Source organism: Corvus kubaryi, unplaced genomic scaffold (genome assembly GCF_017639235.1).
Source record: "Corvus kubaryi isolate FWS band 111438036 unplaced genomic scaffold, C.kubaryi_AGA036_p1.0 74, whole genome shotgun sequence".
Taxonomy (NCBI): domain Eukaryota; kingdom Metazoa; phylum Chordata; class Aves; order Passeriformes; family Corvidae; genus Corvus; species Corvus kubaryi.
Window position 1 is genome coordinate 5191774 of NW_024582061.1, and position 15345 is coordinate 5207118.

The window sequence follows — 15345 nt, forward strand, 5'->3', positions numbered from 1 at the left end:
TTCATTACCTTCTGCAAACTTCAGTTCCTTTTCAAGCATCTCAAAATATTCCCTGTGTACATGTTCCTTACTAGAGTTGGATCAGAGCATAAGACATAATTTTGCATAAAAGAGGAGCAGAAGGGGACATGGCAGGATATTTTAGTATGAATTTTTTGATGACTGTAGCTAGCATCAAAATAATAATATTAATTACTCATTAAAAAGTCACTGGACATACTTTACAAGTATGATAGCTTAGAGAATTTGGAATGCTTGGGATTAAAGTAAAATTTATTATTAAGAGGCCTTATGAGATATGGAAAGAAATTATTAGAAACAATTCACTCAAGTCTTCAAAAAGGGTGAGAAGGAGGACCCAGGAAACTACAGACCAGTCAGCCTCACCATCCCTGGAAAGGCAATGGAACCGCTTATCCTGGATGTTACCTCTGAGCATGTGGAGGAAAAGAATCATAAAATCACAAAATGGTTTGGGTTGGAAGGGACCTTAAAGATCATCAAGTCCCACCCCGTGCCGTGGGCAGGGACACCTTCCACTATCCCAGCTTGCTCAGAGCCCCATCCAACCTGGCCTTGGACACTTCTAGGGGTGGGGCAGCCACAGCTTCTCTGGGCAACCTGTGCCAGGGCCTCAGCACCCTCACAGGGAAGAATTTCTTCATAGTGACAAATGTAAATCTACCCTCCTTTAGCTTAAAGCAATTTTCCCTTCTCCTATCACTCCATGCACTTGTAAAATGCTCCTCTCTGGCTTTCTTGTAGCCCCACTTCGACTACTGAAAGCCCACAATAAGGTCTTCCTGGACCCCTCTGTTCTCCAGGCATGACAATCCCAGTTCCCTCAGCCTTTCCCCACAGCAGAGCTGCTCCATCCCTCTGCTCCCCTTGGTGTCCCTGCTCTGGACTGGCTCCAGCAGCTCCCTGTCCTTCCTGTGCTGGGATCCCAGGGCTGGATGCAGCCCTGCAGGGGGGTCTCAGCAGAGTGGGGCAGAGGGGCAGAATCCCCCCTCCCCTGCTGCCCACGCTGGGGGCTCAGCCCAGCACGGGGGGGTTCTGGGCTGGGGCATGTTGAGCTCTCACCCACAGCACCCCCAAGTCCTCCTGCCAGGGCTGCTCCATCTGCTCATCCCCACCTGGATTGAACCCAGGGGTTCCCCTGACCCAGGTGCAGCACCAGCACTTGCTCTTGTTAAACCTTATGAGATTCCCATGGGCCACTGCCCGAGCTTGTCCAGGTCCCTCTGGATTGTCACTGCACCCTCAGCCTGGTGTCATCTGCAGACCTGCTGAGGGTGCCCTCGATCCCTTTGTTTATGTCATGGATTCACCAAGGGGAAATCACACTTGACCAGTTGGATAGCCTTCTGTGATGGAATGACTGGCTGGGTGGATGAGGGGAGAGCAGTGGATGTTCTCTGCCTTGACTTCACACACTGTCTCCCACAACATCCTCGTGGCTGAGCTTGGGGAGTGCAGGTTGGCTGAGTGGGCCGTGAGGCGCATTGAGAAGTGACTGAACAGCAGAGCAGCACTGCAGGGTCTGGCTGTAGGCCTGTAGCCAGTGGTGCTCCCAGGGGTCAGTACTGGCCCCAGTATTGTTGCTCTTACTCATCAGGCCCTGAGTGAAGGGGCAGAGCACATTTGCTGTGATCAAAAACAGTAAGGAGTGTCCTGGCACACCAGAAGGTGCTACCATTCTGTGAGACCCAGACAGGCTGGGGAGCTGGGCAGAGAAGAACCCAACAAAGTTCAAGAAACAGGGTCCTGCGCCTGGGCAGGAACAACCCTGGGCACCAGGACAGGCTGGGGTGATCTGCTAGAGAGCAGCTCTGAGAAGGACCCGAGGGTCCTGGTGGACAGTGAGCTGTACCCAAGCCAGCAGTGCCCTGAGGGCAAGGAGGCCAATGGAATCCTGGGGTGCATTGGGAAGACCATTGCCAGCAGGTCAGGGAGGGATCCTGCCCCCTCTCCTCAGCCCTGTGGGGGCACATCTGTAGTGCTGTGTCCAGCTCTGGGCTCCTCAGGACAGGAGGGACATAGAGGTCCTGGAGCAGGGCCAGCAAAGGGCTGTATAGATGATGAGGGGACTGGAGCATCTGTCCTGTGAGGAACCAAATGGGTTCTGTGAAAGACTGAGGGACCAAGGCTTGGTCAGCCTGGGGAAGACATGACTGAGAGGGGATCTTATAAATGTGTACAAATATTGTCAGGGACAAGGGGCACAAACTGAAACACAGGAAGTCTCCATCTGAATATAAGGAAAAAGTTTTTTACTGTGAAGGTGACAGATCACTGTAACTGGCTTCCTAGAGAGGCTGTGGAGTCTCCTTCTCTGGAGAGATTCAAAACCTACCTGGACACAATCCTGTGCAACCTTCTCCAGGTGCCCCTGCTTCAGCCAAGGGTATTGGGCTAGATGATCTCCAGGGGTTCCTGCCAAGCCTGTCTGTTCTGTGTTTCTGTAATTAAAATATACTTTGTTAAATAAATAAGACTCCATATTGTGCCATAGGATGGAGCAGAAGTGTTTGAAAAAGTTGAGAAGCTTTATTTGATTATTTGTGTTATTTTGAAGGCATAATTAAGAAACTGCTTCTGAAATTAATCAGAAACTCTGTAAAAATTACTAGTATGGCAGCAGTGAAAGGGTTCTGGACCTGACTAAGGATTTTGGGGGATGGGATTTTTAGCATGTGGCCAATTGTGTAAGGCTAGTTAGATAAGATGCTAAGCACTCTGGTCCCAGTTAATCAAAACTTCTATGTGCACAACAGATATGAGTCATGACATCTGCTGCCTGTGCAACTGCAGTGGTTTCTTTAACAGGCCTGAGAGTGGCTATATGTCACCAAGTTTTGTTCAGTACTTACAAAAAAACTCTGAAACTCCCTGTATGAACATGTTAGGGGAGTCTAAAAGACTTGGTTTTACTCACTTCAAAAATAACTTGAAGAACTCCTCCAAACTGTAAAACCGGAGTGGACCACAGGCTCAGGCTGTCAATGACTGCACATTGAAAGAATGTGAATACTCATTCTTGTGCTCTGAAATGACATGACTACCCCAGGCATGGACTGAGTTTTGCTTTGAGTGGATTCCAGCAAGTGTCCACTTCATCATTTCACACAGGCTACGTGTCTGAGTGGGACCTCAGCCTTAGGGCTTTCAAGTTGCAGAATTTGTCAGTAGATGGTCAGTCCACTTGTCTTAACATGTAAATAGTTTTCCCTCTGATTTAAGGTTCTGTACAACCAACACTGGATATCTCAGAGTAAAAGGTAAGAAGGCTTTCAGTGAAATAAATTGCCCACAGAAAGCTCTGCACCATTCCTGCAATTTATAGATCAATTTATGTGCAAGAATCTACTGGATTGGGTCCAGCAGAGATCTGTGGAGGTGAACAGGGGACTAGAACATCTCTTGTATGAGGAGAGGCTAAGGGAGCTGGGCCTATTCAGCCTGGAGAAGAGAAGATCAAGAGAGGATCTTGTCAATGTCTGTCAGTTCTGCATAGAGGGTGTCCTGATAAGAGGTCGGAGCCAGGTTCTTCTCAGTGGTGCCAAAAAGTAGGACAAGAGGCAAAGGGCAGAAACTGGAACACAGAAAGTGTTCCATGAGCAACATGAGGAGAAGCTTTTTACTGTGCAGGCAACTGAGCGCTGGAAGCGCAGAGAGGGTGTGGAGTCTGCTTCCCTGGAGACCCTCAAAAGCCATGCGGACACAATCCTGAGTAATATGCTCTAGGATGACCCTTCCTGAGCAGAGGTGTTGGATGATCTTCAGTGTACTCTTGAGTAAGAATTCTTAGGTTTTTTTCTTAAAAAATTGCACACTGTTATATAGCTGTTAGAGAAATCCATTTATGTGTTCCCAAGTCCCGGTGAGAAGAATATACAGCTCTGGTGAATTTTACAGGGAAGGTGGAGTTTTAAAGTGGTTGTTTGTTTTGATTTATTTTGGGTTCTTTGTTTGTGTTGGCTTTACACTACCAAGCCAGCTCCAAACTTACTAATTTCATTCCTTCTCTGCACAAATATGATGTTCCTGAAGTCAGGTTTTTTGACTGCTGTTGCTTTTCATTGGTAATTCCCAGCTCAGGGCAATGCTGGTCTCTCTTTATAAGAGGTGAATGTGGCTGATGTGTCCATCTGTTGAGTTGCTTAGCACTAACACAACTTACTGCAGCTTACATATTCTAATGGATGGCTGCTGCTTAGCTGGTGCGCAGGTGTCCAACTGTTTTCTTAAAACCAGGTAGTCCAAAAACCCCAACCAACCAGTCCAGCTTTGTACTGTGTGATCCAGCACAACTGGCTTGTGTTGCCATTTCATATTAAAAAAAAAAAAAATTACTCTTTTCTGTAAGATCTTTATGTTTCAGGTATTTATGTCAGAGAATTCAGAGAAAATATTTGTTCTAAATACTAGGATTTGTGTTGCTCATGTTTAGGAGAGTGGAAATGCTGAACTCATTTCCCAGGTGACAAAAATGCCCATTTGCCCAAACATTTTGTGCCAAATGAAGCATTCATTCTCTGAAACTATTCAGAAACTGAGGCCGTGTTTATAAAACACTTTTCACCAAAAATGGAGATACTTTCAGGAAAATGTAATTGTTTTGATATGACCTACAGGAACAATTTCAGCACTTACACAACATTTTCAGCACTTTCCTGTTCCCTAAAAGTTTAATGAGTAAATATGTGTCTGACTAAGATAAATTGCCTGAATAAGCCAATATTTTTCAACTCCTGCCATAGTTCTCATTTCACTGTATTGAAAGTTGTGCTTGAGACTCTCCCATTACTTCCACTTTTCATGGACCTCAGGTATTATCCATATAGAGAGTGAGAATGACTTCATAGCCCACTGGATGCTGCAGTGCTTAGGGTAAAATCACTCATCTGAATCTAGAGAGGCCCCTAACTGTGTTACTTATAGATACCAATGAAAATCATTAATCTAGTCATTTCTGGGCTTTTATTACCAGAGCTCAGGAACACCATGCTTCATGTGTATAGACCTGGAAAATATTACCAACTTGGGATAGAGATACTGTCTCATTTTTCATGTCAAGTTTCGTGGTTTGTTTGACCCACAGCAGAATCTTTTTTTCATTATTGAAACAATAATAACAATAATAACAATACAACAACAACAACAAAAAGCAGTTTCGAGTTAACCCAAACGTCATTTTTCTAATCTTGGTAGGGTCTATAAGTAAATGTACAAGCAAGCAGGTATAAGCAGTAGTTATCCTGGAAGAAGGATAGTTCAGTTCAGCCTGCAGCAGCTAATGATGCTGAGGGACCAGACAAAGTAAGGGGCATTATGATAATAGACTAAACCATTTACTTCACTTATGTCAGATTTTTCCTTCAGTTGATCTGGACTGCTGCTTGTTGGTATCTGTAGTTAGCTTCCCTCCACTAGTTTATGGAGTACTGTTAGTCCAGCATTTGCCACTTGGAGTGCCTACATATAAATAGATGTCAGTGGGAACTGCAAGCTTACACTAATGAGGCTGTGGTTGTCTGTGCCTCACAGAAAAAGCTTCATGCCAAGCTGGAGGCTGCTGGCATTTGCTAGACAGTGGCACAGATGAAGAAAGGCATGATCAAATTCACACAAAATTGTTTTAAAACCTTAATCAAAAGAGTGGATAATATGAATAAATAATTGAGCAGGAGCTTTGTTGTGTTTAGGTTCTGTTGTCAAGAGGCCACCTGTGGAAGGATAGAAGCTACAACTAAGAAGTCACATTCACAGATTTGGATGTTTGTTTTGGAAATGCTAAAAGCTGTGGAAAGGGTTTTGGTGTCTTAAGAGGACAGAGAGTGGTGCCCATTAACAAGTGACATCGAGAGACTTGAACTTGATGCAACATCCACTCAATATCCATGGGGCTGATACCTTCAGCTCAGCAAATGGGTAGAAATCACATATAGCAAACTGTAGAGTTACATGCATGTTTCCTAGGCTGTACAGAGCAAAGCAGTCTTTTGCAGCTGCATTTATGCTGTGTTTGAGTACTGTGAAATTTAAGGCGTTCCACTGTGTGTCACAAAATAGCTACAGAAAAGATTTGAAGCATCCTTTTCAAGTTGTGCACATCTATAGCTGTGCAGGCAAACAAGAAGCCCAGTCAGTGGGTGCTGAGGGGATAGGTGACTGTAGCCCATTAAAACACTGAATTCTCCAGGACAGATCACAGCCATCACTTTAAGTGTTGTATCCTTTTACATAAGAAAAGAGTGGTTCTAGGGATCAATTAATTAATCAATCATTTTAGAATGATTTTAGTATTCATCACCCAGAGGCATTCTTGTGGTTGCTTCTTTATGTTTCCCTTCTGTAAAATGTGCTATATTTTTCAGGGAAAGGCAGTTTTTCACACATTTTGTTGGTTTGGGGTTTTTCTTTTATGTCTAGTTCAGTAAACACAGACTATGTAGGATTCATCTTCTGCAAGTGGATCTTTTCTCAGCAAGGGCTCTAGTGAATACTTTTGCAGCTGTGGGAGTGAAGGAAGCATTGAAATCAAGGCCGTGGTGCTCTTTCTCCTTTTCTTCACTAGATTTTTCAGTTTCTGAAAGAAGGGGACAAAAAGTAGAATCTATCTTCATGTGCAAATAATAGAAAACTTAGGCCCAGCTTTTAAATTTTTGGTGAAGTCTGATTTCAGATCTGCTGGAGATACAAATGCTGTATACCTAGGTTGCGATGTCTCTTGCTTCTAATATTTCTCCCTGCATGCTCATATAAAGTCAGTCTAGGGAAGATGGTTGGCAGCTCTTTCAAGTAGCAGTGATTCTTGTTTCCATGGCCCCTCAGCTGCTGCAAGGGTTCACCCTCCCTACCTTCACAACATGTCGCTGCTTGTAGGAGCGTTCCAGCAGGAGCACCTGCCTGCAACCTCTGATCTGATACCACTCCTACATGCCAGATTTGCACTTTGGGCTTACATGGGTATCTTGAGATCCCATCTTCCAAGACACCCACTCTAACAGAGCATCATGGTACTTGGAGGGTTAGAGAAGTGAGAAGAGCGTGTTCCAAATGCTGCTGTCATTAAAGGTTAACTTCTAGAAATGAACACATTTTGTTTTAAACATGATACACTGAAGTCATTTGAATTGTTTCTGTAATTATCTTATTTGTATATTGCTGTGCTTCAGGGTTCAGAATAGATGAGAGAGACAGTACGAGGCTAAGGGGGATTTGTAAGATCAACAAAAATGCAGAAAGGGCAAGTAGTGAATGAATATTTACTCTTTCTCACAATAGTGGAATCTGGGGGCATTCATCCAGACTATGAAGCAGCATCTTAGAAATAAACAAAAGTATGTCTTTTTTATAAAACTTATAATAAAATTAAATCTCTTAGTTCAATTGGAGAAGTAATTGCCCCATCGTGTTGGGCTCATTCGAGATTAGAGAAATCCATACAGGACAGAACCAGCAGGACAATGGTCTAGGAAGTGATTTAGGAAAGTTGATAGGTATGAAAGTGATGGCTGAAACCTGGAAGAACATGCCTGCAATGGTTCTGTCCCATCTCTATAGTCTTCTCCTGAATAGCAACTACAGGCAAATGTCAGAGATGCTGGGCTAAATGTTACTTTGGTATAACTATGACTGTAGTAAATCCAGGAATATGATTTTTTTTTATTTTAATTAGACTTTCAGCCAGCTTTCTGAGTAGAAATATTCAGAATATAGTGATTTTAAAATTCCTTACATTTTCTGAGCGTGTGGTTGCTAATCATTTCCCCTACAAGTGAAAATATCCTAAGTGGTGTTTTGTTGCTAGCATTTGAGAAAAGTCTGCAGTATTGCTATCAGTGCTTCATCTCTGTCATGATGTTCTGCACTGGTAAAATAGGTATCCTAAGAGGTATCTTCCAAAAGTTTCAAAGAGTAGCTTAGAGAAAAAAAAATAGCAGGATCAGCTCTTTGGATCATGAGTCAAAGTCCTGTCTTTAGAAGTCTCGGTGCTACAGTAAGTACATTTTACTATGGTTCCCAAATGCTTTGGAGATTTTGAAGACTCGGATTTCTGGGGGACCTAAGTGTTTATGAAAATGCTGACATGAAAGAGAAATGTCAGAAGGAAGGAAGAGAAGATCAGTGGAGGAAGCAAACAGTGGACATACTGTTCTTGGCATTGACTCTGTGTAGTGTTTCCACTTCTGTGTCTTCTTGCTCGTGGTTTTGGTTTCAGGTACCCTTAGCAGACCTTTCTCCCCTCCACAGTATCCAAACAGGACACTTTGCTGGAAGATCTTCTTCCAGCCAAGGGAAGGCCAAAAGCTGCAGGAAGCTCTATGCCAGATCAGGGTAAAACACCAGTGAAGTTAATTTGAAAAATTCATCAGATAAATTAAATGAGAAACTGAAAACATTTGTTTATTTAATATATAAAACATTCATCTTTATCAACTGTAATATTTCCTACCCTTTGATACTGTTCCACACTACCACTCTCCGGAGGATCTCATCTTACTAAGGTACAGAACACGAGTTTGATTATATGAAGGCAGTGGGCCAAAAAGCTAGAGGTCTTATGCAAATTGAGATCTGCATTCATTTGCATAATGCTTCTGATATATAGATATAGATTTAGCTATATATGTATGCATTTATGCAGCCATTATCTCTCTGTCTCTGTTGAAAGATCCTCCTTCTTTCCCAGCCTTTCCCTGAGCTGGCTCTGGCCCTGGTCCTGGTTGTCCTTGAGGAGGAGTGGCCACTCTGCAGTCCAGGCGCTCCTCTCTCTGCAAACATAGGCTTGTCACTGGTCTAAATTCTGTAGCAGCAATTCTGACATTTGTGCTGGTTGTCTTCTTAGCTGTCTATTTGTGCTGGTAAGGAGCAGGTAAGAGCTGTGGAAACTGAGATAATTTTAGGTGCCTCCAGCAGCAGTTGTCTTTGGCAAACAGAATCACAGGACAGTTCTTTGTGACAAGCATTATGGAAAATGGCTTATGGACATGTATCCACACTCTACTAGTTTTTCATCCTCTTTTTGAGGATGAGGGTTGGAGCAGCCATGTGGAGTATCCATCTGAGCTCAGCTCAGGTGAGAATCTTTTTCCTTTCTTTTGTGGGTTTGGATTGTAAGGACTTCCTGAAGTCTTGCTGCAGCTTCCACCATCAGTGGGGTTTTGAGACTCAGCTCTCCTGTAAGCACTGGGTAATGTACTTTAGGAATCAGCACACACACTGTCAGGTGGTGAGGCCAAGCTGAAACTTTGTCAGATGAGGAGGCTAGGAAATGGATTTGACTTTCCATACACCAGTTTAAAGGAATGGTGTCTTGCCCCTGCTACCTTGAGGCTGCCATCCTCAGAGAGACAATCTGGTCCTGAAAGATCAGTGGTACCTGATTTTGTGTAAAAGTTTATGAAAGAGCACCTGTCTATTTGTTCTAAAAGAAGAGGAAAAGTCTGTTTTAGTAAGAAGAGAGTAATAAACCAAGCAAGCTTTGTATTTTTGCTCAGTCAATTTAAAAGTTTTTTAAAATGGGTTTGGCTGGGGCTTAGACTAGATGTTTGAGTGAAGGGATTTTATGCTGTAAGTGACTTTTTTCAAATCTCTGGAGTTAGGCCCTGGGGTGCAGATGTAAACTGTCACACAGAGTTGGCACCAATCAGAGCTCCTGAGAATCTACCCTCAGTTTTTCCAAAACAGTCAACAGCCATGTTTGACATTTAGAGAGCCACCAAAACCGGAGCTAAAAAAGCTTTATTGAAAACCTTACTGCTTATTTTGGTGTTTATGTGGAACTTAACCTCTAGAAAATCTGGTCCAAAATGCAGTCTCATCCATGCTGTGCTACCGATGTTTTCACATTCAGGTGGATAACTTGAGCTGCATTGAATGAGAATTGGGCAATGAAAGAAAGAAAGAAATAGGCCCTTGGGCGGATATTTCATTTGTGAGCTTTGAAAAAAATTCAGAAACATTAAGGAATTACTCTGCCAGATCTACAAAAGCTTGAGCTTCTTGGAATCAATGGAGTTCTCTTGCATAACTTTAGAAGACTATTTCATGCTGTTCTCTAAACTGGGTTACTAATAAACTGATAGGCTGATCATAAAGTGACTTTATTGGAAGGAAAGTTTACCAAGTGAATAATTCAGTAAATATTTTCCAGGCATCCACATCCAATAGATTGCTCAGTATGGTGAACAGTAAGCAATATTGCCTTTTAAGACTGCAGTAATACAAAGTGCTCCAAAAAGCCTGACCTTGGTAGGACTCAGACCTGAGGAAAGAACATGTAAATCCTGCACCATCAGGCCAAGATCCATTGCAAGGCATGAGGTATAGAGATAGAGTAGTCCTATCTGTTTCCTTTCTTCAAGTCCTTCTCATAAATGCATATTAAAATAAGTCTGAGGCAAGTAATTGAACACAATTGGAAGAAACTCCTCATAGAAAAGCTTTTTAAAGAGTTTTGATTGTAATAATTTTATGCTAGCTTATGAATTTGGGACTTGGTGGTAAATTGATCTGTCTCTTTATGGAAGTGGTAAATCATTAGCATTTGCTATCAAGAGCAAGAAAAAATGTTTATAAATCATTGCATTCATTTCAGATTATTCATCAGAGTTGAGAGGCAACTGTTTGAGTTACTTTGTGATACCATAAACAGAGCTCTGGGAAGACCGCATACTTTGTAGCATAATTTGGGGGTTGTGCATGTACTAGCTGAGACTTGCCTTCAGTAAATGTTCAGCTAATTTTCCAGAGGGGAGAATCTAGATTCCAGGGTGCTGTTCTGAAGGATCAGGTTTGAATTGGCACTAAGGCATCATTGTGCAGCAAGGCCTGCTGACTCACAGAGGAAGGGTCTAACCAAGATGTCTTCTTTATCCTCCTTCTTGTGTAGCAGTAGGCAAAGAAAGTCTTCTCTTCCCCTTTTCCTACACACTCCCAGAATCTCTGATGGGGTTGTGAAAATGTTCAGATCTGGAAAAGAGTAAGAACTGAGGGCAGGGAGGATTTTGATACAGAAAATCTGAGTCAACAGTGCTTAACATTTCCTGGTAAATAAAAAAAAGGAGGACTGTCTACACACTTGCATTGTAGTTCAAGACAGAATGACACTGCGTGGTTTCCCTGGTGCTGCTGTAATTACTCCAGAGCTTTTTTCTCTGTGAGAAAGAGACACAACTGCTGTTACACGAAGGCAGCACAAACAGCGATAGCCGGCTCAGCCAAGCTCACAGCCAGCCTGGATTCAGAGCTTCCTGGCCTTGCCTGCAAGTGTACCAGCAAAAGCACTTGGGTTTACCTCAGTGTGTTGTGGCCAGTCCTGGAGGAATTAATTTCTGCAGGAGGTGTTCCAGCTCTTTGGAGGTTTGGAGTGTTGTGGATAATTTAGCTTTGTTGTGGGTTTTTTGCCACTTCCAAAAACAAAATGAAAGCAAAACACACACCAACTCCATTGCTGACGTGTTGGCACATACTGTGAAATAACTGGCTGAAGAGTCTTCATTAAAAAGGAAAACATGGAATTTTCAAGTGGCAAGAAAAAAGCAAAAAATATGTATGATTCACTTTCATGAGCTAAACAGGAGAGTCTCAAAGTTGAATGTGGGTCAGATACCTAATAGTGGCAGTGGTTTCCCGATGCTGATGCATACATCTGTGTTAAATACTACAGCACAAAAACAGTTATGCCAAAGAGAAGTGATGGGGGATAGGCCCTTAAAACAGCCAGTAGCTAACGCTGCTTTTGTGGTTTTATATATTTGCCTATTAAAATGACAATACAGACATGAAACTTTTAGATTTAAGAAGCCTTCTTTTCACTAAACAACATTAAACAAACTGACAAAGTAGGGGGTTATGACTCCAGTAATTGAAACATGCTGTTCTGTTCAAGACCAGAACTCTATAAAGGCTCTTTTCACCCTGTAATGCCCTTTGTGTTTGCCTGCTACCCCTGCTAGAAATTACTGTAGACCTGAAGTATGTCTTTCCAAGTGGAGTGGGAATGACAGAGTGCAACAGCACACTTGGCATATGGGGTCACAGCCTTTTTAGGTTGTTCATGTTCATTGTGCATTGGAAATCAATTTGCAGCTCAGAATACATGAAGACATGGGTGGATTCCTCTCCCCACTATTTGGGGGTTTGTTTTGGGTTTTTTTTCATGTTAACTTTAAGCCCAGGATGCAGGGAAAATAATTAGAGGGATTAATTTGGATTAACTGATTTGGGTAGTCTTCATTAGCTTAATTTGCAGTGTGCCTTCCTTACAGTGTGGATTCCTCACTCTTCTAGATTTATATTCTGAATCTGTACATTATCTTGCATTTCTTTTTCCTTCTGTCTTCTAGATGTTGATGAGTGTCTGGATAACAATGGAGGGTGCCAGCAGATTTGTGTAAATACTATGGGCAGCTACGAATGCCAGTGCAAAGAGGGCTTTTTTCTGAGTGATAACCAGCACACCTGCATTCATCGCTCCATTGGTAAGTTTTCAGCGTGTAAAATGTGCTCTTTAGAATAACCGTGTTCAAGCAGAAAAGCTGAAACAGTTTGGGGTTTGTTGGGTTGTGTTTTTTTAATCTCTATCATTTTACTGGTTGGTTGGAGTTGATTGATTCCTCTGCTACCCAAACTTGTAGCAGAGTCGTAAATAAGACAAAGAAACAGGCTTTGGTTTGACACACAAGTTAAACTTGGTTTGCACAGCAGACTCTTTGGGCAGGCAGAGACAGATTTTCAAATGGTTACTTTCTGCTTCTGAGTTTCCAGTACTTAAAAATTTCTCATCTGTTTATTGGATAATAGTGCACCTGTGTTTCACCTTTGAAAGCATGGGGTCTTAAATCGAAATGAACAGCTCATTACTTCTGTAAATTACACAGCTTATGGGGATTTTTGCCAGTCATGTAGCTCATTACTTCATTGCAGACTGATCATGGTTGATATTATATTGACACAGGATTTTTTTTTTGGTTCACTACCCTGTCCTAGGGTGGATTAAAAAATTGTTTCTCTGTTGCCTATGCACTAGCAATAGAAATAAGGAATCCCTGCAGAACTGGGGTCCTTGTCTGCTGCTGTTCTGGACTAGAATAAGCAGCTCTCCCTTTTCTGTAGATGTCAGACATGGAAGACAAGTTTGAGTGGAAAGGGAGAAAAGAAAACAACATAGCTATAAATCTTTGCAATTAAGTGGACTCTTTTCAGTGTTCATTCAGGCTTCTGTGACCCTGGCAGCAGTGGGAATATATGCTGGCAAACTCATTTACCAATAAGCAATACAGAATGACAAAGTAGCAAGATGAGACTGGTGATCAACAATGTAAGCATGCTGTATATTTCAAACCAGCCACACAAATGCTTCTGAACTATTTTAAGTGACTAATGCTGACCCGAAAATCATACTTGAACACAGAGTATTAATTTAGTCACTCTGTTGACAAGAAAGCAAAACGTCGTAGTGCAGCATCTCAAAAATGTAAGCGTGTTTTTGGCACTGTGTGTCTGCTTAAACACAGTGGTAAAGACAGTGGTGATTTTGATTTTCAGAATCCTGAAACTATGGGATATATTGACAGGTCCACTTTTTAGCATGATAATATTAAGTATTTTGATTATGACAAGAGTATGCAGTTAAGCTACATGAATCAGTGCACTCTTGAGGTTGTTATCTAATAGGTTTTTAGTCATTCTTTTCAACTTAAATTGTCCAGATTTCTGTCCAGCGTAAACTAACCCTGACACAAAGATATCCAACAGAGCAAGGAATAGTAGCTGCAGGCTTAATGAAAAGCACTTGCAGAGTACTGTGCTACAATCATTATTTCAATTTGCACATTATAAAAATTCCCAGCTGTAATAAAAAAAGAATTTGGTTATTTGAGATGGAAACTAATGAAATAAATGAAAAATGAGACTCTAAAGGCAAAAGTTTATTCTAAGGAATAGTTTTAGTGGGGGAAAAGAGTATGTTTTTATGGCAAAGAGGATTCCTAGCTTGTCAAAAGGACTAGGGGAGTGGATTTTTACACTGATTGCTGTGTGCATATAATAAATATGCATGGAAAATATATTTGCGTTAACTTGTTTACAAAGAAAATGTCATAGAAGACATGGATGTTTAATTTGAAGCAATAGCTTAAAATTATTTGAGATCTCACAAAACCCAAGCAAACTACCAGATAGACCAGTGGGGGTTGCAGAGTGTTTTATGAACAAATGGTTTGCAGCCTTTCAAAAGTAAAGCGTCAATTTACAATAACAGCAAACATTACACTGTAATGTTTCATGTGTCATGATCCCCCACAGAAATGCATCAGGTGGGTATGCTGGAGCAAGGAACTGAGACTAAATGATCTCTTTCACTTGTCAGAGGTGACTGAACTGCAGACAGTAAACATGCGTGGTGAGGAAGCAAATGGCTTTTTAAATATCCCTGTTTACTTGCTTTCATAGGTCTCACTTGTAAACTCTGCTACAGAAACTGTTGGAACACAAAAATACACATCAACATATTTAGCCAGAATGGTGGCTGGGGTTATATAATATATATATTACCTCTGTTGGTAAACAAGGCTGGAGTGGACAAAGGCATACCACGCAGCCAGCACTGCCATCCATACACAAAGGCACTGACTTGCCAAAGCCCTTTAGCAAGTTTGTTGACTTTGTGCATAATAAGATCCATTCGTTGCCGTGTGGGTGCATTTCTATCTCTGTAAAATGCATGTGCAGTCACAGAATGTTGGTTGTCCTCAACATTACCTAAAGTTTCTCCAAGGACTCAGCTGGTCTAAAACCATCACCCACAAGGCTCTTCATGTAGTTTGCTGCCAGCTTTTCCCTCCTGTTTTCAAATGCCTTGGGAAAAAAGGGAGAAGGACCTCAAGGTGCTTAGAACATAACTGGAGTTGGGATGAGTTCAGATGGGAGGGAGCAGCACCAAGCCCAAGGATGTCTTCAGGCCCAGCTCACCTGCCTCAGACACCAGCAGGGCTGGTGCTGATCGCATGCTTGGAGCTCACCAGCACATTCAAGTAATGTGATGGTTTCACAGTTGAAAAAGAGCTTTGGGTATTGGGAGTTGAGCAGAGGAAGGAATACATCCCTTTTTGCACTCACCAGGCAGAGGAATGGTGTCTTCTGATAAGAGGTGTCCTCCTTAAAATTGTTGGCTGCTGTGTGAATTTTCTCAGCTTCCAGAGATGCACTGTGCTTGTCCCGGAGTTTTTGGGGTGTTTTGTGTCACCGTGCTCCTACCCACAAGTTGTGGTTAAAAGCCATATTGGAGTTCATGATAGGGGCTTGTGTTCTTGTTTCCCAAAAGGCATGTTTGCT

General features: G+C 42.2%; 1 protein-coding gene across 2 annotated transcripts in view; it reads left to right on the forward strand.

Annotated features, from left to right (window-relative positions):
• The window catches only part of SCUBE1 (signal peptide, CUB domain and EGF like domain containing 1), a 194612-nt gene that overhangs the window by 39201 nt on the left and 140066 nt on the right, over positions 1-15345 (forward strand). For both annotated transcript variants that reach the window (XM_042050680.1, XM_042050681.1), the window contains exon 4: positions 12357-12491. In XM_042050680.1, coding sequence (XP_041906614.1) covers positions 12357-12491 — 135 coding nt within the window. The remainder of the gene's footprint in view (positions 1-12356; positions 12492-15345) is intronic.